The sequence below is a fragment of the Plecotus auritus genome, assembly GCF_963455305.1.
Source record: "Plecotus auritus genome assembly, chromosome: 1".
Classification (NCBI taxonomy): domain Eukaryota; kingdom Metazoa; phylum Chordata; class Mammalia; order Chiroptera; family Vespertilionidae; genus Plecotus; species Plecotus auritus.
The window spans coordinates 182,478,363-182,506,021 of NC_137770.1; the positions used below are offsets into that span (position 1 = coordinate 182,478,363).

General features: G+C 38.6%; 1 protein-coding gene across 3 annotated transcripts; it reads left to right on the forward strand.

Moving 5' to 3' along the window:
- HPGDS (hematopoietic prostaglandin D synthase) lies at positions 1-27,659 on the forward strand. 3 transcript variants are annotated; one of them, XM_080668543.1, is made up of 7 exons: positions 37-54; positions 6,228-6,278; positions 8,770-8,911; positions 11,814-11,906; positions 17,212-17,321; positions 22,969-23,067; positions 26,907-27,659. In XM_080668543.1, the coding sequence occupies exons 3-7, from the start codon at positions 8,779-8,781 to the stop codon at positions 27,069-27,071; spliced, it is 600 nt and encodes a 199-aa protein (XP_080524669.1). In that variant the 5' UTR covers positions 37-54; positions 6,228-6,278; positions 8,770-8,778; the 3' UTR covers positions 27,072-27,659. The 3 variants fall into 3 exon arrangements, with proteins under 3 accessions (XP_080524668.1, XP_080524669.1, XP_080524667.1); XM_080668542.1 differs by lacking the exon at positions 6,228-6,278 and having other exon boundaries at positions 1-54; XM_080668541.1 differs by lacking the exons at positions 37-54; positions 6,228-6,278 and adding an exon at positions 3,150-3,236.

The window sequence follows — 27,659 nt, forward strand, 5'->3', positions numbered from 1 at the left end:
ACCCCAAACTTCAGTCACATAAGAATCTAGAGACTCCACAGAGACACGGCACAAGTAAGTGATATGATCGACCTTCTCTAAGATAAGAAATGAGATACCTTTTACTGTTTAAGGTTTTAGTTTTATTACTGTCATATTCTATGTGTGATGGAGTGACTATCTTTCCTCACCATTTCACTTGCTCACAGCCTCTCTATGTTAGTGGCCGAGTGGAAATCAAACAGCAATTTCTAAGAGAAATATAGGTATTGGGTGATTTTAGAAGATTTTTAAAAGATCCTTCAAGTGGATTTTAACATAGAAAATACTGTCAATACCAGAGGGGAAAAGCTTGTCCTAATCCCAGGTTTGTGAATTGTTCCAGAATTTTCCCAAGTGATGTTTTCAGTGTGTGAAGCAGTAGAGAATGTCATCGTTTTTCTTGTTTTTTTTTTTTTCTTTTTTTCTTTTAAAAAGGTGTAGGGGTTTTATTCTTCCCTACCCCCATGTAAAATAGGTATTATTTTTGTTAGGAAGAAGGAAGATGGACATGGGTGGGCAACTTTGCTGTGTCTCTGTCGGAAAGAATTAGAGTTAACACTGAAACCTTCTTAGCATAGTGACTAGCACACAGGGAGTGCTTAGTGCCTGTTGGCCATTATGATTATAGGTCCTTCCCGCCAGGGCCAGGACTAGGATGGGGCAAGTGAGGCGAGTGAGGCACCCAGGGCACACAGGGCAAGGGGCACTTAGTCTCGGGGCTGGGCAAATGCTGATCCTGCACCTGTCAGAGATTGAGTACCTCCTTGGGAGGAAGGGCCTCTTTCAGGCAAGAAAAAAAAAAAAAAAGTTCAGGTGTTTTATTTATAATATTTTCTATCACTTTAAGGCTCATTTTGTTGAAGTGTCCCCATGTTTTGCCAAGAATTGCATTCTATCATCATTTGGTTTCAAAGATCATTTAAGGCATTTGCCCCAGGCCAGAAATTGGAACTCACAGTTCCCAAAGCATATTTTAATTATTACTCGTGCTTTGGATTTAATGTGAGGCAAGTGTTTAAAATGATTATTTAGTTGGTCTTTGGTAGGAAAATAGACATCTTGTCTTGCTAATTAAAAAATAAACATCTGGTGTTTGATTCAAATCCATAACTTACTCAGTTAAGAAAATTTTTTATATTTCTCTATTGTCCTACAATTTAACTCCAACCTGGCAACTTTTCCAGAAGGGAACTGGAAATGCTCAGGAACACTGGGAATGAGGGAAATTAGCATGCTTTACCACCGACTGTTAATGGGTTACAGGTCAATATGTGCAAGAAATTCTCGCGTAGACAGTAACATCTCATGTGATTGCTGTCTGAATCCAATTGTTGCATTTCAAAACACTGTAGTCTAGTCAATGAGAGTACATACATTATGCTCTAATTAGTACTGGTCAAGTTAGGTTGTAACAAAGAACAGAGGGCAAATTCACAAGCAATCTTTGTTTTTATACTGAAAACTCATAGGCATAAAAAAATCAATAACATAAAACTGTATCTAGAATTCCCAAGTATGTTCAAAGTTCCTTTTATTTAAGAGTAAGAGCTTGCTCATGTAGGCCAACACTTTCATGAATAAAATAAATTAGGGTAAATAGCATTTAGATTCTGGATTGAACTGTAATATGGTTAATAATCCCTTACTTGTAAGTTTTCTATCCATCAAAATTACTCCAAAAATCCTATCCCTTTTTTCAGTTAACTGCTGAAATCTTTTTTTTTTTTTTAAATATAGTTTATTGATTTTTTACAGAGAGGAAGGGAGAGGGATAGTTAGAAACATCAATGAGAGAGAAACATTGATCAGCTGCCTCCTGCACACCCCCTATTGGGGATGTGTCCGCAACCAAGGTACATGCCCTTGACCAGAATCGAACCTGGGACCCTTCAGTCCACAGGCCGACGCTCTATCCACTGAGCCAAACCGGTTAGGGCTACCTGCTGAAATCTTAATGGGCACAACCACAATAATTGGATATTAGTCTCCTTTGCCAGAGAGTTAGATTTGTTTTTTTGTGTGTGTGTTAATCCTCACCCGAGGATATTTTTCCATTGATTTTTAGGGAGAGTGGAAGAGAGAGGGAAAGACAGAGAGAAACATCGATGTGAGAGAAACACATCAATTGGTTGCCTCCTGCATGCACCCTGACCAGGGCCTGGGCTGGGGAGGAGCCTGCAGCCAAGGTATGTGCCCTTGACTGATATCAAACCCGGGACCCTTTGGTCCACAGGCTGATGCTCTATCCATGAGCCAAACTGGCTAGGGCCAGAGCGTTATATTTGGATTGTTGTCACTTTTCTGGCACAAATACTAGAATTTTTTAGACTGTTTCACTGTTCTTACAAGTGTACAGAATAAAATATTGGCTTAGTTAAAATAAAATGGTTTTTATTATGATAAAGGTTTATTTTATCAACCTACTGCTACAATAAACTATCATACTACACTGAAATGTATTATGGTAATATGAAAAACGAGCTACAAAGCTAGTAGAAAGACAGAACTTTTCAAAAACACTGTAAAATATTTAATTTCTAAACTAGTTTAGCATATATTGAAGCTAAATCTTCTTTTGCATTTAATGGCTAAATTCATATGCATTCATATGTGAAAGTTTCTATCCAGAGTATTTACTAGTCATTATTCATATGGTGTGTTTTTAAGAAACTATGTATCTTATTTTTCAAAGAGAATTCTAAGAGGGCTTTTTATTTGTCTGCTGAATCAGGAACTTTACATGACTTTCTTTGGAATAGAAGGAAGGTAGTGGTTAGTTTTAAGACTAAAGGAGTTCTTTAAGCACAAACAACTGTTTAACTTCCTGTTTCTGTATCATTTCAGAAAATATATGCAGCTCTCCCTATCTATGTGGGATTCTTAACACAGAATGACAGTGGAAGGGCTCAGCAATGAAGCTAACAGGAAATAAGAGGCCAGCATGACACTAGAATTTGCCTAGGCCAGTCAAATCATATTTAGGTCTATAACCCACCTGGGTGTTATTTTCATGTATTATGTGAAGTTGGAATCTGGTTATTTGTATTTTTCCTCCTTTGTCTCAGAACCATTTGTTGTTATTGATAATTCTCACCTGAGGATAGTCTTCCATTGCTTTTTAGAGAAAGTGGAAGGGAGAGGGCAAGATAGAAACATCCATTGGTTGCCTCCTGCACATGCACCAACCAGGGCCAGGGATCAAGCCTGCAACCGAGGTATGTGCCCTTGTCCGGAATCCAACCTGGGACCTGTCAGTCCATAGGCTGATGCTCTATCCACTGAGCCAAACCGGTTTTGGCAATATACTCTTCCTCTTTTAATATATCTTTGACTTTTCTTAATTTTTCAATTCCCTGAAACTACTTGTAAAAGACAAGGATTACCTTTTCCTTGAAGATTAAGTAAAATTCGCCCGTAAAATCATCTGGGCCCTGTGTCTTTCATGGGTGAAACTAATGACCAATTCAGTTTCTTTACTAATAATTGTTCAATGCAGGCTCTTGGTTTCTTTTTTACTTGATTGTGTTAATGTATAAACCTCTCAAAATTTCCCCACTTAGATTTAGTGACAAAGTTATTTGTAGTGGTAGCTTATGATTTTTAATGATCTGCTTTACCTGCTATGACCTCTTTTTATTTGTAACATTAATTATTTGTGACTTTTCAGATCTTTTCCTCTTAGAAGTGCCAATTTGACCTTTTAAAACATTTTATAAAACTGGCCGCCAGACCCTAGTTTCAAGCGCTACATCCCTCCAGCCCCCCTCTTATGGGCAGGATTTTATTCCCCTTTATTCTGAAGGAGCTAACCTCCCGGCTGGCCCCGCCTCTCGCAGAATTTAGAGTCCTGCTCATTGCATTTGTTTCGGTTCGCTCTGGCCCAGGCAAAGCTTATCTTGCTTTTCATCCCAACTGTGTATTTTCTTTCTATATTTCACTTTTCTTTTCTTTTTTTTTAATATTTAAGTTTAATGTTCAGTGAGCGACCATATATATATATATATATATATATATATATATATATATATATATAAAATTGATATTTTACAGAGATGAAGGGAGAGGGATAGAGAGCTAGGAGAGAAACATCGATCAGCTGCCTCCTGCACACCTCCCACTGGGGATGTGCCCACAACCAAGGTACATGCCCTTGACCGGAATCGAACCTGGGACCCTTCAGTCTGCAGGCCGACGCTCTATCCACTGAGCCAAACCGGTTTAGGCTCACTTTTCTTTTTATGTGCTTGCAGCAGGATGGGTTTATCAAAGAACAGGATCTTGAGGATTTGAGTCCAGTCAAATCACACAAAGCTGGTCACTCGCCTCTACTATGGAGGGAGCCGCACCTCCCTTTCCTTCTCCTTCCCTCTCTTCCTTTTTATTCTCTCCTTTCTTTCTCAACTCGTACTGCTACTAGAGAATCAAACTCCCTTGTCGCTGGTGGGAGTGAGGTTCTTGCCATATCTTCAGAAAATGAATTTTCTAAGATTTGCCTGGGAGGATGGGATGTGGAAAAAGGTTTCATTGGTGTGAAGTTACGTTTCCTAGGTTCCAAAATCCCTTGCCCCTTCAGCCAGTCCTGGAAAAGGTGCAGCTGGGGTTCCAGCAGAACCAAAAGCAAGGCGGGTGCCCGGAGCTTCCGTGCCATGTTGCAGCCGGTGTGGTTCGGCATCCAAGCTCACTAAAGTCCATTAGTCCACGTGTGGGGGCCCACATGGCCATGAGCTACATGGGTGCAGGGGAACGCACCCCCTTTCCACAGGAGAGGCAGGAACCTGGTGGGTGAGAGGGAGAAGAGTAAGAGCAGGAACTTCCTTTGTTTGGAAGTTTAAATATTCAGGTTTCATGCATTTGCAGTGGCCTCGCCCATCCTGGCCACTAATTTGTTCCCCGGTGTTACCGGCAGACACGTAGGCACCTTCCACATCACGCAGACCTTACTGGGCATGTGTCTAAACGGCCTTTGTCCAGTCCCTTCCCCCATCGGTCAGCGGGGAACAGACTGGAGAGTGTTAAATGCAGCTTTGGGGCAAAGATGTGTAAATGGCCTGCCTCTACTATTTGGTCTTCTCTTGCTCCTTCCCTGTTAACTAATAACCAGGTTATTACAACAGCATCAATACCATGTGCCAAGCACCATATTTTACACACAATAGGTTCGTCACCATTTTACAGGTAAGGAGACTGAAGCTAAGAACAGGTGACTTGCTCAAGACCATTCAGGTAGTGTCAGGAGTGACTCCAAAACCATACCTTGCCTTCAACCTTGAACTTGTTCCTCATTGCATCCTTTGGTGGGGGCTGGGATAGGTTTTACCATTGTCCTTTCGGTCCATCATCTTTATGAAATAAAGTCTTTAATAAAGTGAGATTACTGTGACAATTCTAAATGCAATAAGAGGGGGAAAATGTATTATTCTAGACACTACCCTCTATTTCCTTATCTATTTTCATTGGCCATAGAAACATTTACTTGAAATTCCTAATGTTAGTTTTTAAGCCAAAGCTTTACAAATATAGAAAGGATTTTTAGAATCAGTAAATGTTTCCAACTGCATTTACCTTTACTCATTTTGTTGTTGTTGTTATAAAAATGAGCACGTATATCCTGAAAAACAAAAGTCTTCAATTTTGGGATTTGTAGCTGTAGAAATCAAGAAAACAGACTCTTGTTCAGTAGAAAATATAATTATGCAAGTAACTACAAGAATGTGGTGTGCCAGTACGGCTTCATTAATGAGTTCCGACTGTTGAAAGGATGTTCTGGAAGAAGAGATAAGCATTTTGTCAGATGTTCACGGACCTGTGCCAAATCTTAGATTTAAAGATATATCTGCAGAGAAATGTAGATAACTACCCATCTCTGCCAAGAGTTTTAAAATATCTTCTGTGCAATCCAGAGACAGGGAAGCATCGATCAGACTGTCAAACCTCAGAGAGAAGGTAGGGGAGGGGCGGGATGAAGGGGAGAGATCAACCAAAGGACTTGTATGCATGCATATAAGCCTAACCAATGGACACAGACAACAGGGGGGTGAGGGCATGAGCGGGGGGCAGGGGAGAGAGGGCAAAGGGGAATAAGGACACATATGTAATACCTTAATCAATAAAGAAGATTAAAAAAAATCTTCTGTGCTTGAGTGAAATGCACTATAAAATGGCACAATGTTGCAAATTAACAATACAATCCCTTTGTTTTCATGCAGAATTGAAGAATTGGACTGATATTTATGTGGCATTTGACCAAATGAGAAAAGGTTACATGTTTACATTTTAATGTTGACCATAATGGACATATATGAACCTATATGTACATGTAATGTTTATAAGAAGAATATATAATTTCTTTATTTTTGTGGAACCCTTGACCTAAGACAACAAAAATCAATTTAGAAAAACTGTGTAAAATGCTTTTCAAATAGAAACTGCAACAATAAATGACCTTTTCCTACTCTGAAGAATTTTTTTTGTTCTTTTAAGATTTAAAACAAATACATTAAAGAATTACAATTATGCTTTTTATTTCCTAGATAATAATTTTTCCTTTATGATTACATAAAATGTTCCCTTTTTTCAGAAGGAAATCTACTACTTCACATTTTTCATTTATTTTTTGTGCTCTCATATCTTTCCCATTATTTATTTCTAAGCTTAGCATTTCTAAGGGACTTGAAAATAGTCTCATTATTCTGATGGGCAATTCCTTTAGTTCCCCATCTTTGAACTTCCTATATGCATTCTTTCCCAAAGGAATTTAGGGCTGTACGTGTTGGAATATTTATTAGTTTACTCCAGTGAATTCTTGTCCACAGAGAACATTCCCTCACATATTGATACATGTGACATGCACCACCTTTCACTTGGGTGGGAACTGGATGGCTAATGGGATGGGACAGGACACAGAATGACCAGGGGGACTTTTTAGCAAGGAGCACTCCTCCACAACCTCTGCACATGGAAAACCCGGGCCCTGAGAAACGATTCCTTAGGAAGCACCATCCCATCATTTCCTGGGCCCTGAGGGGGTCTAGACAGTCAACCATACCATGCTTTCCAGTCGTCCTCTCCACAGGTGGATACTATGAATGCATGCACCTAAAATATAAACTTGGTGATCTAGATTTTTATGATTTGTGTTTGACCTTTTATTTCATGTGACTTCAGATGGAACTTTGAGGCTTGAGCCTAGCTTTTCTTTTTATCTAACATTCTAGTAATATCTTTGAAAGATTTCCTTAGTAGAGAATAAAATGTTTAAACTTGCCAGTTTAAATAAACAATTGTTTACTTATGATTTTTATTTATGCAATTATTATAATTATTATTTTTAGTGTGCTCTATTCACTATAGAACCAGTTCAAAGTTATTGTTATTATTAACTAATAATTATTAAGTGTGTAGCATTGTTCTAAATGCTTTACATGTATTAACTCATTAAATCCCCAAATCCATATTAATATCTTTCTCTATAAAAAGTGTGATTTATGCCCTGACTGGTTTGGCTCAGTGGAAAAAGTGTGATTTAAAATTCAGTGAGATTTTGTTGGCTAGCTCAAAAATACACAGTAACTACATGAAAGAACTGAATTTCAAATGAAAATGTTTCTAATTATTATACAATTACAATACAGTCTACTATTAGTGCTTAAAATAATCAATTGTTTAAATACAATGGAAATGAGCCTTGACTGGTACGGCTTAGTGGTAGAGAGTTGGCCCATGCACCAAAGGGTTGTGGGTTCAATTCTCAGTCAAGGGCACATATTTGGGTTGCAGGTTCATTCCCCTGGTCAGGGCACATGCTAGAGGCAACCAATTGATGTGTCCCTCTCACTTCAATGTTCCTCTCCTTCTCTGTTCCCCTCCCTCCCACTCTCTCTAAAAATCAATGGGAAAAATATTCTTGGGTGAGGATTAACAAAAACAAACAAACAAAAAACCCAATGGAAATGAAATTATACAAATCATAAAAATATCACAAAATGATATAATGACATTCATCTAGCCAGCAGAGCTAGTATTAGAAAACTCTTTGAAATATAAGGAAAGTTTGCTTGCTTTCTTCCTTGCTCCTCTACAGGGGGAATGGAGATATATGTTCTCCATTGTCCCATCCCAACAGAGGTCCCCAAGATGGGGTATGTTTGTATGGTGCAAGCAACCCAATAAAGCCAGCAGCATGGATCAGTAAGAAAGAAAAGAGAGCAATGTTTCCCTAAGCCTTTGATTCCCCGAAGGTAAAGCCACGGGTGAGGGAAGAGAGGGGGTGAGAGGTTGGCATGGCTGGCTCATGTTCCTGCTGTGTGTACCCTGCCCTTTTCATCCTTACCCAACTGTCCTCACAAACTCGGCTGTGTCAACAAAGCAAACAGCAAACCAAATGTCCAACACCATCTATTACAAGTGACTAAAGGCAGGACAAAGACATCTTAAAATGAAAAGTTCTGACTCCATCCTCTGAAGGTTGGTGGGCAGATACCTTCTTACTCAGAAGTCTTTTTATAATAAAATTAAATTTGGTTATTTCACTGGAATGTTCCAGCTAGTTCTTAAAAAGAGTCATGATGTTATTTCAAGTCATCCCCATATGTTACTAGGATAGTGATTTATAATTATGGTTTTGAAATACCTTTTAATACCTCCCGTTATCTCAAAAGATGCCATAAAGTTTTCAAAATGTCCCCAAAGAAAAATGTTGAACATCTCTAGAGGGCTGTAAAAATAATCCCTCCATTTTTCTCTTTCCAGAATCACACAATGCCAAGCTACAAACTCATTTATTTTAATATGAGGGGGAGAGCAGAAATTATTCGTTACATATTTGCATATTTGGACATAAAGTATGAAGACCACAGAATAGAACAAGCTGATTGGCCTGAAATCAAACAAAGTAAGTAGCACAAATAATAGTTGATGAAAATGTAGGGAAAATATTTTTCCAGAATGTTTTCTTTCTTCAGGGAAATGAAAAACTAAAGAATTTTAATCTCACATAGTTTTATATTGAAAAACAGCAGTGCAGGCAAGCTAAATAAATGCTATGTGACCCAGAAAATTCCCTATTCAAGGTGAAAATATAAACACCACAGAAAGAGAATGTAAAGATAAACCAATATGAAATTTTGTCAGAAGAACTGAAATGGGGATACTGAAGTCAATTTTTTTTTTTTTAAATCCTTACCCAAGGATAGTTTTCCATTGATTTTTAGAGAGAGTGGAAGAGGGAGGGCAAGACAGAGAGAAATATTGATGTGAGAGAAACACATCAATTGGTTGCCTCCTGCACCAACCCCAACCAGGGCCCAGGCCCGGGAGGAGCCTGCAACCGAGATACGTGCCCTTGACTGGAATCAAACCCGAGATCTTTGGTCTGCAGGCCGACACTGTCCACTGAGCCAAACTGGCTAGAGCTGAAGTCAATATTCTTGACAATTAGAGTTGCTATGGATCTCTATGTTTTAACAAAGGATCAGATGTGCTGCTCTAACAGAAAATGAAACTCAAAATGGCTTAAATAATAAAAATAATGACTTGAATCACGAAACTGAAAATCCAGAAGTAGAACAGGTTTCCAAGGATGGTTTTATTCATTTTCCTCCTCTGTGTGTTGGCTGTATTATGAGGCTGGTAGCCATGTGCTTACTGCAATTCCAGCCACACAGCCTTGAACAACAATGCTAAGAGGATATATTAGTATGAGAAAGAATAAGAGAGAGAACTGCTTTCTTAAGTGTTCCCAGAAGAATAAAGAAAAACTTTTCCATAAGACCTCAGCAAATTTCCCATGTCGCACTGGCACAAATTGAGTCACATGTCCATTTCTGAATCAGTCACTGGCAAAGGGAATGATGGGAAGATCCTGAGAATCATCCAGCCCCCCTCTGAAGTTGGTGATGGAATCAATTTTTCTGAGGCATGTGACTATATAAGAGAGGGGTGGACATGAAAACTAAACTGGGATCTGTTTGATCAGAGAAAAGAGCAAATGGACAAATCGGTCAGGTAACCCAATCAAAACATGCTACTTAGCATTGAGGACAATGGAGAAGAATTGGAAATATTACATTCAACAAACAACAGTGTGTGGTTCTCAGTAAGCTGTAAGTCATCCTCTAGATGTTTGCCATGTTATCTAGAAATATTAAATACTAATTATGTCTAAAGTCTACATATTTATGACTGGATTATTATAAAATCACATAAAGATGAAATTGAAGAAAATAACTATTGGGTCCTTGAAGACTGTCTGGCACTTGATAGATACTCTACAGCCTCTATTTCATTTAATTTATCTAACATGCCTACATGGGATATATTATTATTTTTATTCCATAATTGGGATAACTGAAACACACAGAGTTTAGGTAATTTTTCCAAGTTCACAGCCCTAGCAATTTTCAAACACAGGTCAATTTAATACGATGTCCCAAGTTTCTTGCATTAGATAATGCTAACAACAATAATACTATGATAAATGGTATGTGAACAATAAGTATTGCTACATGCTTTTTGGAAGCTTGAGTTCCTTAAAAGCCACTTTTTTTGTTATCAGAGAATTCTTCTCCGGTGGGATAGAATATTTTGTTTTCTGTTCTCATGAAAATTTGCCATTAATGTCCAAACATTTCTTCCAATATCAGAATTTTTATATGGGGTTTTTAATTCTGTGGACATAAAATAGGTGAAAATTAATTCCATCGCTAATTAAGTCAAGAGGTAGAGACAATACATTTAAAAATGTCACCTTTTAGATACGTTTTTAGATTTTTTTTAGTGCCTCATACCCTATTTTACCTTAACTTTTCATTGTTATTGAAAATGGAATTGCTGCATTTTCTTAATATTTTAAATATATTTTTATAGAGTTGAAAGGGATCTTAAAGTTTATGATAGTTAGAATATAGTTTCAAATAACAGAGACCGAACACAAAAGTGGTTTAAAGAGGATAAAAATTTATTTCTTTTGCATAAAAGCCCACATATATACACTATAACTGTTTTTTAATATATATGGGAAAGCAATTAAAATAATTAAATGGTTATAATTATGTGGTAGAACTATTTTTATTTATCTTCATTTTAGAAGTTTTCTATAATATATATTGCTTTCTGACAAAAATATAATAGGCTTGATAACAATAATGTAGGGCTTACAGATTAAATATTAATATGATATCTGCTATGAGTCTGTCCTATGTTTGTACAAATATGCTTGCTGCTTTACTATATACTTCAAATAGTCCCTCATCAAAAAGAATTTTGCTAAATTCCTTACCATAATTCACATGTAAGTCAAGCTCTCCATATTACTCAGACTAGGGTTTTAAAGAATAATTAATGTGATCCCTGATTAAGGCCTCAAAAATTAATGAAGCTTTAAAAGAAAGGTGGTTTTTTTTTAAATTAAGTAGTAAGCATATGTAAATATATGAGATAATGCATGGTATAATATAGAGTTTTACTGTACACCTGGGTTTTCGACCTGGTTCTGTCATTAACTGTATAGAAAGTCTTCTAACAAACAATTCTTTAAAAAAAACCAAACTTGTAAAATGTAAAGATTCCACTAGACTAGAGGATGCTTAATGTCTCTTTTAGAATAAATATTCAAGAATTCTATGACTTTAAAATCAAGCCTTGGGGCAATGGTAAAATATGTACACATATAATACCTGAATAAAAAATTTTTTAAAAAAATCATGCCTTGTTTCCATAATTATCAGTAAAAAATGGGAGTATTGTAATACTTGATTTTATTATGCAAGTTGATTCCTTCCTCTTTTTATTTGAAGCTCTTCCATTTGGCAAAATCCCCATTTTGGAAGTTGATGGACTTAATCTTCACCAGAGCCTAGCAATAGCAAGATACTTGACCAAAAACACAGGTAATATGTGTATAGTGTTTTAAGATTTTTGATGACTGAAAAAAATTTCAGTTTAATAAATATAGTGCATATATATATATATGTACTATATTTATTAAACAAGTTTATTTTTTTAACCAAAATAATGTGTATATATAATTTATGTTGCACTAACACATATTTCAACAAATGAAATTCTTCGGAAGTTTAAAAGAGATGGAGATTCCTTCTGACTATGAAGATCTGACTTTGAAGTGAAAATGACATTTGAGTTGAGCTTGAAGGATCCCTAGAATTTCAAAAGGAAGACTTGGACTTGGGCAGTGTTTCTCAAACTTTATGTGCATCAGGTTAGCATGGAGGCTCATTAAAATTCAGAATGTTCAGCCTTGACTTCAGAGATTGTGATTCAGTCATCCTGGGGTAGGACCCAAAAGTTTGCATTCTTAACAATTTCCTCGATGATGCTGATGCAGCTCGTCCATGGACTTCATTTGGAGAATCTTTGGGCTAGAACACTCCAGGCAGGGAGCATATGAAAAGCACTTTAAATTTGCAGAGTTGCCCTAGCTGGTTTGGCTCAGAGGATAAAGTGTGGGCCTACAAACTGAAGGGTCCCAGGTTCGATTCCAGTCAAGGGCTCATGCCTGGGTTTCCAGCTCCATCCCCAGTAGGGGGCCTGCAGGAGGCAGCCAATCAATGATTCTCTCTCATCATTGATGTTTCTCTATCTCTCTCCCTCTCCCTTCCTCTCTGAAATCAATAAAAATAATTAAAATTTTTTTAAAAATTGCAGAGTAGAGTAGTAGAAAGAGAAACTGATAAAAAAAATAGATTGGGATCTGGTTTGAACAATTTAGAGTATGGATGTCATTCCTTAAGCAATTGTTGGTTTTAAAAATTGAGATATAATTGACATATAAAATTAGATTAGCTTCAGGTGTACAACATGATTCTATCCTATCTAATAAAGAGGGAATATGCTAATTGACCATCACACCCTCACAAAGATGGAAGCACCCAGAGCCAATAAAGAGGGAATATGCTAATTGACTGCCATACCCTCAAAGTTGGTGGCGCTCACAGCCACAAGATGGCAGCGCCCAGGCCCTCAACCCTGCCAGGCGGGTCTGGCCACTCTGTGTACCTGCTTCTGGAGTCCCCCAGTCCCCTTAGCCCCCCAGCCACCCAGGGCCGGCCCAAAATGCAAGCAAGCCTCGGATGGCAGCTGCCCAGCCTCCCAGGGCCGCCCAAGGCTCAGGTAACTAGGGCCGGCCAAGGCTTGCGCTGCCAGCAGTGGCAGCAGCAGAGGTGTGATGAGGCGTCGCCTTCCCCTGATTGCCGGTTGCCTCCCGCCCCTGAGGGCTCCCAGACTGTGAGAGGGGGCAGGCTGGGCTGAGGGACCCCTCCTCCAGTGCATGAATTTTCATGCACCAGGCCTCTAGTATCCTATACAATAAAAGCCTAATATGCAAATCGACCAAACGGTGGAATGACTAGTCGGCGGTGGGTGGAGCTGGCGAGCAGGCTGCACTAGGCCAGCCAAGGTGGGTGCCAGAGGGCAGAGGGAGGGACGGTGATCGGGAGGTGGCAGCAACTGGTGGTGGCAGAGGGGTGATCGGGTGGCGGGGCCAGCTGCTCACCAGCCAGCACTGTCCCCCGATCGGCCTGTGGGTCGCCTCCTGCAGAGGGAGGCCAGACTGCCTAAGCTGTCAGTTGGACATCCCCCGAGGGCTCCTGGTCTGTGAGAGGGTGCAGGCTGTGCTGAGGGACCCCCCTGAGTGCACAAATTTTCGTGCACCGGGCCTCTAGTATTTATATATTAAGTAATCACCAGGATAAGTCTAGTTAACATCCATCACCACTCATAGTTATAAATAATTCTTGAGATGAGAACTTTTTAAAAAAATCCTCACCTGAGGATATGTTTATTAATTTGAGAGAGAGAGAGACATCGATGTGTTAGAGAAACATTGATTGGTTATCTCCTGTAAGCACCCGACCTGGGATCCAACCTGAAACCTACATATGTGCCCTGACCAGGAAATGAATCTGCAACCTTTTTTTGGTGTATGGGACAACGCTCCAACCAATTGAGCCACCTGAACAGGGCTTGTGATGAGAACTTTTAAGATCTATTCTCTTAGCAATTTTCAAATATGCTATACAGTATTATTAGTTACTAGAGGCCCAATGCACAAAATTCCCTAAGCCAGGCCTGCGCCCTAGCAATCCAGGACCCCTCGGGGGATGTCCGACTGCAGGTTTAGGCCCAATAGGTTGGACATCCCTCTTGCAATCTGAGACCTCTCGCTTCTAACTGCCCACCTGCTCGTTCCTTACTGCTTGGCTCACCGCTCCTTAGCATTGCCGCGGAGGAGGGAGAGGCTCCTGCCACTGCCACTGTGCTCACCAGCCATGAGCCCAGCTTCTGGCTGAGTGGTGCTACCGCTGTGGGAGCACACTGACCACCAGGGGGCAGCTCCTGTGTTGAGTGTCTGCCCCCTGGTGGTCAGTGTGCATCATAGTGACCAGTCGTTCTGCTGTTCAGTTGATTTGCATATTAGGGTTTTATTATATAGGATAGTCACCATGCTATACATTATAACCCCAGGAATTTGTACCTTTTGACTACTTGTACCCATTTCACCCAGCCCACATTCCTCCCGCCCCCTGCCAATAATCAATCTATATTGATGAGTCAGGCTTTTAAGTTTAGTTTAGTTTTGTTTTTTAAAATTCTGCCTATAAGTGAGATCATACATTATTTATCTTTCTCTGCCTGACTTCATTTGTAGGTTTTTACCTGGAAAGCTACATAAGTATAGTTATGACTTTGGGGATATTATTCTGGCCATGCTTTGTATTTGATTAGCCTGACTGAGGGATGCACATTTGGATGTCATTAAAATAGTTCAGACAGCAACAGGAAAGAAGGAGTAAGAAAAAAACAAGAAATGTTGTGGAGATAGAATCATCATCATATGGACTAGAAAATAGATAATGGCATATGGAGGGCAGCATATTTGAACAAGAGAGTAAGGGCCAGGCATTGACTAGCAATATCCCTTTCAATGTCTGTCTTCTCTAGAAGACCATAAGTGACATGCAGACAAGGAATTTATTTATTTATTTTTGTTTGTTTGTTTACTGCTGTAGCCCTAGCTGGGGTTGATCCACAGTTGGAGCTCAGTAATTATTTGTTGAATGAGTGAAGAAGGAAGAGCTGGTTTGAGGTAGAACGTGATGACTCCATTTTGGGATTTGTTGAAGGAAGTTCGGGAGGCCAAAAGGATACACAGTAAACAATCCAAAAGGAAGCTGAGCCTAGGGCCTGGTCTTTAGGACTAAAAGTATTGATAAGGAGTAATCTGAATAAAATTGATAACCAAAGCCTCCAACATGGAATTCAAAGTAGGGATGAAAATGAGTGAAGAGATGAAATGATGTATTTGAAAGGACTTTTCTCTTTATTTAATTTATCTTTATTGTTGAAAGTATTACAGATGCCACGCTTTTTTCCACATTGACCCCCTCCAACCTGCACCCATCCTGGAAGGACTTTTCAAGGTCAGAAAGAAGAATCAACCTCTGAAAACTGTTGCCCGAGAGTCTAATTCCTCCCTAGCTCTTGGGAGTGGGGTTAGCACTTAAATAAGAATTTTCAGAAGCCCTCACGGGAGAATGAGATGTGGTAAAGGCTTTGTTTGCATGGATTGACATGCCTCAGGTTTTAAAGTTCCATCCTCCTTAACCAAGTCCTGAAAGAGGGGCAGCTGTGGGTTCAGCAAAGCCAAAAGCAAGCCCAGTGTGCAGAGCTTGCATTCCATGTTGCAGCTGGGTATAGTTCAGCATCCAAGCTAATTAAAGTCCATTAGTTCATTGTGTGGAGTCCCACGTGGCGGTGAGTCACGTGGGTGAAGGGGAGCGCAACCCCCTGCAACAGGAGTCAGGAGCCCAGGCAAGCACTCGAGAGAAGAGAGTGTGCTCCTTTGTCTACTCTAGAAGTTTAAATATTCAGGTTTCACGCACTTGCAGTGGTCACGCCCATCCTGGCCACTAATTTGTTTCCAGGTGTGACTGGGAGACAGGTAGGCACCTTTCTATGTTGCTCAGATCTTACTGGGCATGTGTCTAAATGGCCTTTGTCCGGTCCCTTCCCCCATCAACCAGTAGGAAACAGACTTGAAGAGTGTTAAGCTAGCTTTTTGCCAAAGCTGTATAAATAACATGCCTATATTATCTGGTCTCCCCTTTACTCCTTTCCTGTTAAATAATAACCAGGTTATTATGACGGTGCCAGTACCACACACACAAAATGTAGTTTACAGAAGGACCCTAAATCACTAAGGCATTTCTTTCTTTCTCTTTAACAGCTTTGCTGAGGTGTGATTTATATACAATTTACTCACTGTCTGTATACTATTCCTTGATTTTTTGTAAATACACACAATTGTATAAAAGCAATCTATTTTAGAATGCTTTTTACACTGAAGAATTTTAAATTGACACCAGTGAGAAAATATTTAGAAAGACCAATGATTTCTTAGCAAAATGATGATCAATAAAAGAAAAAAACCCCACCTCTATTATTTTAAACTTATAGTTTCTAGGAACAAATGCTCTGGACAAAAACTGTCTGCAGCCCTAGCCAGTTTGGCTCAGTGGATAGAGCGTCGGCCTGCGGACTGAAGGATCCTGGGTTCGATTCCAGTCAAGGGCACATACCCAGGTTTCAGGCTTGATCCCCAGTACCTCAATGATTCTCTCTTATCATTGATGTTTCCATCTCTCTCTCCCTCTCCCTTTCTCTCTGAAATCAATATAAAAAAAAAACAACTATCTGCAAAAATGAAAATAATTACTTTTGCAAAATAAATGAAAATGAATATACCGGTTACTTATTGTAGTATTGCTTATAGTAGCAAAAGATTGAAAGCAAACCTAATCAGCTGAGGGTAAATAAAATGTGGCACTTCTACTAAAGGAAGTTCCATGGAGCTGAAAAAAGAGCAAGGACACCCTTAAGTGACGTATAAGGAGAAATCATTAGGACAAATGGAAGAGGCACATATTGAGTGGAAAGTAATTCTTATTTTCATAAAGAAACAATGAAAGAATATAAAAGAACTTAATAAAAAATATGGTAGTTGGTAACAGCAAAATAAGATGGATAGGGGCAAGAGTGGAAGTTAGTCTTCATTGGATACTGTTTTATGTTGTTTTGAACTTTTGAGCTATATGAATCTATTGCCTACTAAAAAATTAATGTTTTAATATAGTAAATTAAGTTGAACATATTTGTGGGCCTCTCTCTATTCTACAGATTTGGCTGGAAAAACAGAACTGGAACAATGTCAAGTTGATGCTATTGTGGACACATTGGATGATTTCATGTCACGGTTTCCTTGGGCCGAGAAAAAACAAGATATAAAAGTAATGTGATCAGTTTGCTATTACTGTTATTAATCAGATCCACTTTGTCAAACATGATATTAGGTGCTTTTTTAAGTCCCTTTTTATCAGAGTTAGACAAACCTATAGTTTAAAAATGTCAAATTATATTAAAAAGTTTAAAACAAAGTACAGTGATCCTCTGCCCTACCCTTTTCACAATAACCCCTAAGATACAGCCCTCTTTTTAACCCTTTTAGATGTTGCTTTAGGGTTTTCACATCTCCATGTATCTATAGAATATATAAAAGTGGCTTACTTTAATGGACTCATTTTAGATTCTATGGACATCTTGTATAGTAATAAGAATTTAACTCTCAGCCCAGCCGGTGTGCTCAGTGGCTGAGTGTCCACTTATGAACCACGTAGTCACCATTCAATTCCAGGTCAAGTCACATGCCTGGGTTGCAGGCTTGATCCCCAGTGTGGGGCATGCAGGAGGCAGCCAATCAATGATTCTCTGTCATCATCGATGTTTCTATCTCTCTCTCCCTCTCCCTTCTTCTCTAAAATCAATAAAAATATATATTTTTTAAAAAATAATTTAACTCTTACACAGTCATCCTCTCTGCTTTCTGTAAACTCCCAATATAGTTATAATTTTTAAAAAATGTTTGTTAATCAGTATATGGTGACTACATTAGCATCCCAATGTAAACATTATACAAAACTGTGCATCGTGGTATAGTTTTTTGAAAAATATTTTTATTGGTTTCAGAGAGGAAGGGAGAAGGAGAGAGAGAGAAACATCAATGATGAGAAAGAATCATTGATTGGCCACCTCCTGCACTCCCCCTACTGGGGACTGAGCCCACAACCTGGGAATGTGCCCTGACCGATAATTCAACAGTGACCTCCTGGTTCATAGGTCGACGCTCAACCACTGAGCCATGCTGGCTGGGCCATAGTACACTTAGATAATATTTCCTTTCTCACTTTTCCTCTTCAAAGTTAGTAATTGTCTTTTTGCATTTGCTTTATTCTTGTTAAACCTTCCCATACTATCCTATAACCTACCAATGCAGTTTTCCACAGAGTTAATGATATGATAATCTATTATTCCTATTATTTTCTTGTCGATATCTGGCCAGAGCCTCCCATTGTCCTCTGCAGAGCTGACTAGGTTTTCTGCACGGTTGTCGTACTTCCCGTCACTCCCATCCCAGGGTTGTCTTCCTTTTGAGTTGGGGTCCTGTCTCTTGGATGCCATCCTCTGTCTTTATTTCCTCCTTTGTTTATTTGGGGCACATACTCTGGTTCCAAAAATGAAAATGAAGGCTTGATGACAGGAGATATGACCGCAGACAGCATGGATAGGTTCCTCTTTTGTGTCTCTGGTTTGGTTGCCCTAGACACCCAGTGGACAGTTGTCTCATCCTGAGATCTTTATCATCTTGGATGCTTCATTCAATCCTTTTCAGGGCTCATTCTCCTGGTTTCTGTCCTTGTTTTTGTGGAGCAATCCTCTAATAGCTTACTGAGCATAGGAAAAAGTTTGGGGCCTTATTTGTCTAAAAATGTTTTTATTTCATCTTGATACTTGAATAAAAATTTGGCTGGATATAGAATTCTGTATTGAAAGTAGTTTTTCTTTAGTATTTGGAAAACACTTGTCTATGGTCTTCTAGCTGTTGAGAAGTCCAAATCCAATCTAATTACTGACCTTTTGTATTTGACTTTTTTTCCTCTAAAGCTTTTTGTTCCACATGCCAAAGACCCCACTGATTGGCAGTCTGTCAAGTTATGGGCTTGCCCTTATCTGTTTCTCTATTTGGTACCCTTCTGTGGCCACGTCACAGAGGAAAATGTTCTTTTAGTGTTTATGGTGAGGGTATCTTTTGTATTAGAATAACAATGCTCTTACCACCTACCTCAAAAATTTTCACAGGATGCTATCCAAGTTCATGAATAAATTATATGAAGGGAGAACGTGTTTCAGAAATATTGCAAAGAGCTACAGACTGTCTGATTAATAAGCAGAACCTGGCTAGTATACAATGAAAACTGCATGGGTCTTTTGTATTTCATCCCCTAGTCTCCTTGTAGTAGATTGTACTGCTGCCACCTTGTGGTCAGATAAAATTTTCAGCAGCAGAATATTGCAGTAAAGATGGATGATGAAAATAATTCTCTTATTCCATGTGCTTTAAAAATCTATCAAATACACATAATTATAAATGTTTTAGCACTGGTTGCTGGTAATTCAGTTTACAATTTTAAAAATTAATTTAAATTTAATTTGAAAGACAAAACATATCTCTGGACATTGGTCACCCTGATAATCCTTGATCTTACCACTAGCATTTCTTTGGTTATGTAATGTGTGTTTCCATTTCCTCATCTGGAGAGCAGGGGCAGGGGTCAGATGGAGGATGAGCATGAGTGAAGGAATGCTCGTGGCCCATTTTCAATACTAAATGGTTTTGGTAGTGTGGATTTAAAAATAATGCTTTGGAGAAATATACAATCCTCTCTAATTCCTCTAAAAGCCATTTGATAGAATACTGTAGCAATGACTTCTCAGGGTGAAGAAACACTGCCTTATAACTCCCTGGAGGGGGCAGTAGAACATTACAGAGTCCACCAAATATAAGAGTGGCTATCTAAGATCTATTAGAAAATGCATTTTAAAAAGTGCACACCTGGGAAAATGCACACCTAGAATGTGTGATCAAAGTTCATCTTCTTTGTTATTTTGATAAGTATTATTTAAAATAACTTTAAAAAATACTAATGATTATCCTGTTTGGTTATTCATTAGACTAAAATGACCAAACACATAAAGAGAACCTGGGCTAAAGGAGAAGTCAATAGCACAGAGATAAGAGTCTTATTTGGCACTGCATATACACAGTCATTGGTAAACCTTACTTGTGGACATGCACATTAGAGAAAGTAACAAAATTACCCAGGTGAGATTCAGGAGATTTAGGAAAGCTGTCCAGCAGTTACATCCCACTCTGTTCAACTCCCTCTGGTTTCTAACTATTCACCTTTCCAACTGATGCTGAGCTGTGCTGAGCTACAGGAAGTGCCTGCCACACAGCTCTGGGCCCATTGTGTCAGCTCAGACATTCTGTGTAAGAGACAGAAGAATTCACACTCTTTTATTTAAAACTATGGATATATTAACCACAAAGAGAGAACGTTATGTATCAAAGAGGTATAGACCAGTAAAGAATATAAAATCAAAATAATGATAAGATATCCACCTTTAATTTGTAAAATCTGTAAAAAAAATATATAAATATGTAATGACTAGAGGCCCGGTGCACAAAATTCATGCATGGATGAGGGGAGGCTCCCTCAGCCCGGCCTGCACCCTCTTGCAATCTGGGACCGCTGGCTCCTAACTGCTCACTTGCCTGCCTGCCTGCCTGATCGCCCTAACCCCTCTACCTGCCTGATCGCCCCTAACTGTTCACCTGCCTGCCTGATCGCCCCTAACCGCCTCTGCCTTGGCCCCCGCCACTGCAGCTTTGTCCAGAAGGTCGTTCAGCTGTCTGGTCTAATTAGCATATTATGCTTTTATTATTATAGATTACTATAGATGCTCTTGCAAATTATACTCTACAAATATAAGGCATTATGTTATAGCAATCCATATTACCTAACTAAGTCATGATACCAGGAAGTAAATCAATAAATTAGTGAAGTAGTTATCCACTACCTGACTTACCTTAATAAAGGCTGGATTTTATTACAAGCATACCTCAGAGATATTGTGGATTTACTTTCACACCACTGCAATAAAGTGAATATCTCAATAAAGAGAGTCACAAATATTTTGGTTTTGCAGAACATATAAAAATTATATTTACACTACACTGTAGTCTATTAAATGTGCAATAGCATTATGTCTAAAAAAACAATGCACATACCTTGATTAAAAAATACTTTATTGCTAAAAGTTGCCAACCATCATCTGAGCATTCAGTGAGTCATAATCTTCTGTTGGTAGAGGGTCTTGCCTTGATATTGATGGCTGCTGACTGATCAGGGTAATGGTTATTGAAAGTTGGGTTGGCTGTGGCATTTTCTTACAATGAGACAACAATGAGCCCCGGCCGATGTGGCTCAGCTGGTTGAGCGTTGTCTTGTGCACCGAAAGGTCACCAGTTCCATTCCTGGTCAGGGCACATACCCAGGTTGTGTTCCATCCCTCCATCCCCAGTCAGTGTGTGTATGGGAGGCAACCAATCGATCTTTCTTTCTCTCTCTCTCTCTCTCTCTCTCTCTCTCTCTCTCACCAGTAAAAACATTTTTAAAAAATGAGAGCCAATAATGAAGTTTGCCACATCAATTGACTCTTCACTTGAAGTTTTAGAGGCCATTGTAGGGTTACTAATTGGCCTAACTTCAATATTGTTGTGTCTCAGGGAAGAGGGAGGCCCCAGAAGAGGGAGAGAGACTGGGGAAGAGCTGGTTGGTGGAGCAGTCAGGACACACAACATTTATCAATTAAGCTTGCCATCTTATATGAATGCAGTTCAAGACTCCCCCAAACAAGCACAATAGTAACATCAGGATCACTGATCACATATCACCATATCAAATATAATAATAATGAAAAAGTTTAAAATGTTGGGAGAATTACCAAATGTGACATAGAGACATGAAGTGAGCAAATACTGTTGGAAAAATGGTACCACAGGCTTATTCAACACAGGGTTGCCATGAGCCTTCAATTTGTAAAAAACATACTATCTGCGAAGAGCAATAAAGTATTGTGCAACAGACAAGGTATGCCTGTGTAGATCATTTATGGATATTAATAAATTATATACATTTTAAAAATAATATTTTTTACTTTAACTTACATTTCCTACCCAGTATACAAACCAATCCAAATTTTCATATGTAAACAAACACTTCTTAACAAGAAACAGGCCATAACTTATCTGGTCTTCAGAGATTCAAGTAAAAACACAAAGATAATTTTTTAAATGCATATATCTGTTAATTTTTTCTAAGATTCTTATTTGGTTTGTCATATTACCTCATATAATGTAGAAAAAAGGGGTACCTAGATGGTGGGTTTTGTAGATGATATTCAAGGGATACAAATCTCCTACTATACTAAGGCACAATATCAAGCCAAAGAGAAAAAATCCATAAAGGCCCACGAGCATATGATTCATTATGGATTAGTTCTGTTCAGTGTGCAGGTGAAATGAAAGACTGTCAAACCGGAGAACACTAGCCTTACAAAAATAATTAATTTCTTTACCTTCAGTTATGTTATTTAACTTTAAAGAGAGTGAGGCTAAGAAAATGGGAATTTTAGCAATGTAAAAACATAGTAGAATCATTTCTATTAATAAAAATTAAGATAAAAATCATGAAAAGATTTTATGGATGAAATATTTAGTCATCATATAGAAAGAAACTATAAGAACTGGTAACAAAAGTATTTTTTTATCCACATGTAATAAAGGAATGACTAATATCTATAGAGAATTAGATGTGAATCTCCGTAATGTCATACATTAAAAAACACCACCACGTAGCTACTTCTCTTCGACCTCATGTGGAAAAACTAAAGAAGGAAAAATCTACTTCCCCTTAGATCATACTATTTATTTTTCTTCCTATTTTCCTTAAAGTGATCTTTTTCTCCCTCTCTTAGGAGCAGATGTTTAATGAGCTTCTTACATACGATGCACCTATTCTTCTACAAGGTTTGGATACTTACTTAGGGGAAAAACAGTGGTTCATTGGTAACTCTGTGAGTATGTTTTACATCTTAAAAAATACAAGTAAATATATATATATCTTCATTTATTTGTGAAGATAAACCAAAGATATAAAAAGTTATTGGAAAAAAAATGTTACCTATTAGGAGGGAGTAAGAGAGCAGAGATAAAAGCTAAAATTTTTTGACTAAACATTTTTTGGTAGACTTAATTTTGAAACCAATAACTAAAATATTTTATATAATTATATAACAACAATAACAAAAACATCTTTAAAAGTTATCACTGCAAAGCAAAAGCAAAGTGAAACAAATAAACCTGTGTCAGATTGAGGCATAGAGGAAGGGAGAGGGAGAGAGATAGAAACATCAATGATGAGAGAGAATCATTGATTGGCTGCCTCCTGCACACCTCCTACTGGGGATCGAGCCCGCAACCTGGGCATATGCCCTTGGCTGGAATGGAACCTGGGACCCTTCAGTCCGCAGGCCGACGCTCTATCCACTGAGCCAAACTGGCTAGGGCAGTACCTATGTATTCTATTAGTGAAGAACTACTTTGAGAAACAGAGCTTCATAGCCCAGCCAGCATGGCTCAGTGGTTAAGTGTAGACCTATGAACCAGGAGGTCACAGTTCAATTCCCAGTCAGGGCATATGCCCAAGTTGTGGGCTTGATCCCCAGTGTGGGGCGTGCAGGAGGCAGCCGACCAATGATTCTCTCTCATCATTGATGTTTCTATCTCTCTCTCCCTCTCCCTTCCTCTCTGAAGTCAATTAAAAAAAAAGAAAGAAAAAGAAGAAAATATAAAGCCATAGCTGATTTGTCTCAGTGGATAGAGCGTCAGCTCAGATTAAACGGTCCCGGGTTTGATTCCAGTCAAGGGCATGTACCTCGGTTGCAGGATCTATCCCAGCATACAGAAGGCAACCAATTGATGTGTCTTTCTCTCATCGATGTTTCTCTATCTCTCCCTCTCCCTTCCACTCTCTCTAAAAACCAATAAGAAAATATTCTCGGGTGAGGATTAACAAAAAAGAAATAGCATAATATGAAAAACACAGGAACTTGACTATACATGCTATTGAGAACCTTTCACTATGGTAGAAAGAAGATAGAGATGTAAGATCAATAAGGTTAAGTAAACATTCTATTTCTGAGTGTGAACTAGATGCAACAGTATAAACTCATGATGTACTTTATCTTTAGATAAAGTACAAGAAAAATGCACTTAGTATCTCTTTTTCAACAATGACCAACACAGTTGTCCTGGCCACCCCTAAGCCTGAGATTCTGGTCTTCAAATACTGAAGGAACCAGGGCTTTTTGGAGAAAGGCTCATTCTCAGTTTGGGACAGGAAATGCAAAAGATTAACTGGGAATTCCTTGTCATACCAGAAGGAAACTAATTATCAAAGACAGCAGAAGTTATGTCTAAAGGTCTCAGAAGTCAACTTGAAGAGGCTCCTATCGGCCAAAGATAATTCAAGCTGCAATAAGAATGTTCACTGCAATGGACTGAAACAAATCAAAACGAAAGAATCCATTAGTATAACAACCACAACCAAACACGCATACACACACAACCCCCCAAACCAAAGTTTCACTGGTTACTTTTAGAAGATGCTACGGAGCCAAATTATTATTATGAAAACTGTTGAAAACAAACAGAAAAGTGAGAGGTTTGAATAAAATCAGTTGTACCTCAAGATAATAAAAATTGATGGCCAAATTTTGTCTTCATAAAAACATCTTAATTAATAAATTAGGAGAGATTAAAATAAGATATCATTGCCCTAGCCAGTTTGGCTCAGTGGATAGAATGTGGGCCTGCGGACCAAAGGGTCCTGGGATCAATTCCGGTCAAGGGCACATATCTTGGTTGCAGGTTCCTCCCCGGCCCTGATCAGGCCTCCTGCAGGAGGCAACCAATCAATGTGTTTCTCTCACATCGATGGTTCTCTCTGTCTTTCCCTCTCTAAAAGAGCAATGGAAAAATATCCTTGGGTGAGAATTAGCCAAAATAATAATAATAATAATAATAATAATAATAATAATAAATATTACCATTGATGTTTCTCTGTCTCGCCATCTCCTTTCCACTCTTTCTAAATCAATGGAAAAATATCCTCAGGTGAGGATTAACCAAAAAAAAAAAAAAAAAGAAAGAAAGAAAAGAAAGCAAGCTACTAGTCCACATTTGAACTTCACTCTTTGAGCCAAAGTAATGTCATCCATATTAGTTTCTAGTCACAAAGGGGACAAGAATGTAAAAAAAAGTATAAAAGGTAGGACCAGCCTGTCATCATCATGGTCAATCTTAGGATACCACTTATAGTCAGACACCTTTATTTTAAGTCGTCTGATGTGATACAATATAATGAGTGTTAGCCAGAAATACTAACTTGAAACTATGAACTCTTGCCCTGGCTGGGTAGCTCAGTTGGTTACAGCATCATCCTGATACGCCAAGGTTTTGGGTTTGATCCCAGTCAGAGCACTTTTAAGAATCAACCAATGAATTCATAAATAAGTGGAACAACAAATCGATGTTTCTTTCTCCCTCTCTAAATAGATAAATACAAATTAAAAAACAAACAAACAATGAATTCCATAGGGATAACTTGCACCCTATTCCTTTACATCCTGCAGTGTAAAAGAACAAGGTAAACAAGAAGATGAGATGATCACACAAACCATGAAGACAGGACATTGTATAGGACTAGTGTGGAATCCTGACTAATGCAGTGACATGAAAAAAAAGGGTACTATTCTAAATTAAAGAGAGTTAAAGGACACAACCAGATGAAATGCATGGTCTTGAAATGGATTCTGCTTTGTCCTGTGAAGAACATTTTGGAACATATGGAAAAGTATTGATTGTGTATTAGATAAGATGAAAATATAGTCAGAGAGATGAAGACTAATCAAGTTACAAGAGTATGTACTGTAAGATCTCATCTTACTAAAAATGCACACACACAGAGAATACCACCTTATACACAGGAGTTAATATTAGTAATCTCTGAGTGTTGGGAATATGGTGTTATCTGTAATTTTCTATCATACACACGTTACTGGACCTTGAATGCCAGATTCTTGAGTCTCAATTTCATAGAAATGAGCACTGAACTCAGTACAAGATCAAGCAGATGGGGATTATTGAAAAGAGCTTGTGCACAGGGATTTGATCAGAAAAAGAGAAGTTCTTGTAGATGGCTTACTTTGGCATGGATGCAGGACTTGGGAATGAGGATGAGGTCAGTTGTCCCACAAAGGTCATCTGGCAGCGGTTGATCCTGGGGTAGTCATAGTATGTTTTCTTTTTTAAAACATATTTTTACTGATTTCAGAGAGCAAGGGAGAGGGAGAGAGAGCTAGAAACATCAATGATGAGAGAGATGCACGTCCCCCTACTGGGCATAGAGACCGAAACCTGGGCATGTGCCCTGACTGGGAATTGAACATGACCTCCTGGTTCATAGGTCAATGCTCAACCACTGAACCACACCCACCAGGCCACAGGATGTTTTCCATGGTCGGTGGGCCCATAATAATGCTTGTATAAACATTCTAGTTACCATTTAATTGACAAAACTACTTTGCAGAATATGATGTTAAGAAAGGATGTTATCGTCGTACAATCATTCCTTTAAGGATATGGATAGGTTAATTTTAACTACAGAATTTTACTGAAACCAAGAAGTCATAGGCCTGTAAGATGGAGTTTAGATGTGACCCCTATACTGTCTCACACACATTCCACTTTTGTAATAACAAAAGATTACTTTGAATTAAAAAGAAACTATTTTTTAGATTAAGAAGTTATGCCTTTTATATTCAAGTGGAAATTTCTGTTTCCTTTAACTCAGGTAACTTGGGCAGATTTCTACTGGGAAATTTGCAGCACTACCCTTTTGGTCTTTAAACCTGACTTGTTGGACATCCATCCCAGGCTGGTGGCATTACGGAAGAAAGTCCAAGCCATCCCTGCCATTGCTGACTGGATACAACGAAGGCCACACACCAGACTCTAGGGGGTCCCTGCTGCCTCCAACTTTGCTGTTCCCTCCCATCAGATAAGAAGCTACATCAGCCTGTCTCCCTTCCCCCACTCCATCAAGACTCCCTTTTGCCATATTCTGTTTGAAAAGAAAAAAAAAAAAAAGAGCATTTAGTTGTCAGTATCCATTCTCCACCCCAGAATACTTACAACTGAGGAAAAATAGTTTAAGGCAGGCCTCGCCTTGCACCAGTTCTGTCATGCATTAATTTGGCCACAGTAGCTTATTAAATAAATTCCCCCTGAAAATGGTTTGGACTTCAGTTACCATGGTAACTGTGAGTAATTGCATTAAGTATAAACCTTGCTGCTAGCTCTTCAGCCCACAAATCTCTATGTAAATAAGATGCACAGCAAGACCATGACCAATGATGTCACTTCTTTCAGTCTGTTAATGGTTGGTCCCTGCACATCTGTGTGTTATTCATCCACAGACAATAAAGTGTGTAGGGGCATCGGCTGCTTGTTTCTCGGTGTTAAACCATCTTATAAAAGTGGGTAATTGAAAAAGGGAAGTCACTAACGAAGATGAAAATGCAATAAAGAAATGAAAGTTAAATGG

Excerpts from the sequence above, each read along its gene's own strand:
- HPGDS (XM_080668541.1), top strand. The coding sequence starts at position 3,198 with ATGCACCAACCAGGGCCAGGGATCAAGCCTGCAACCGAG. Across the intron at positions 3,237-8,769 it reads GGATCAAGCCTGCAACCGAG|AATCACACAATGCCAAGCTA; the intron begins GTATGTGCCCTT and ends TTCTCTTTCCAG. Across the intron at positions 23,068-26,906 it reads AGTGGTTCATTGGTAACTCT|GTAACTTGGGCAGATTTCTA; the intron begins GTGAGTATGTTT and ends CCTTTAACTCAG.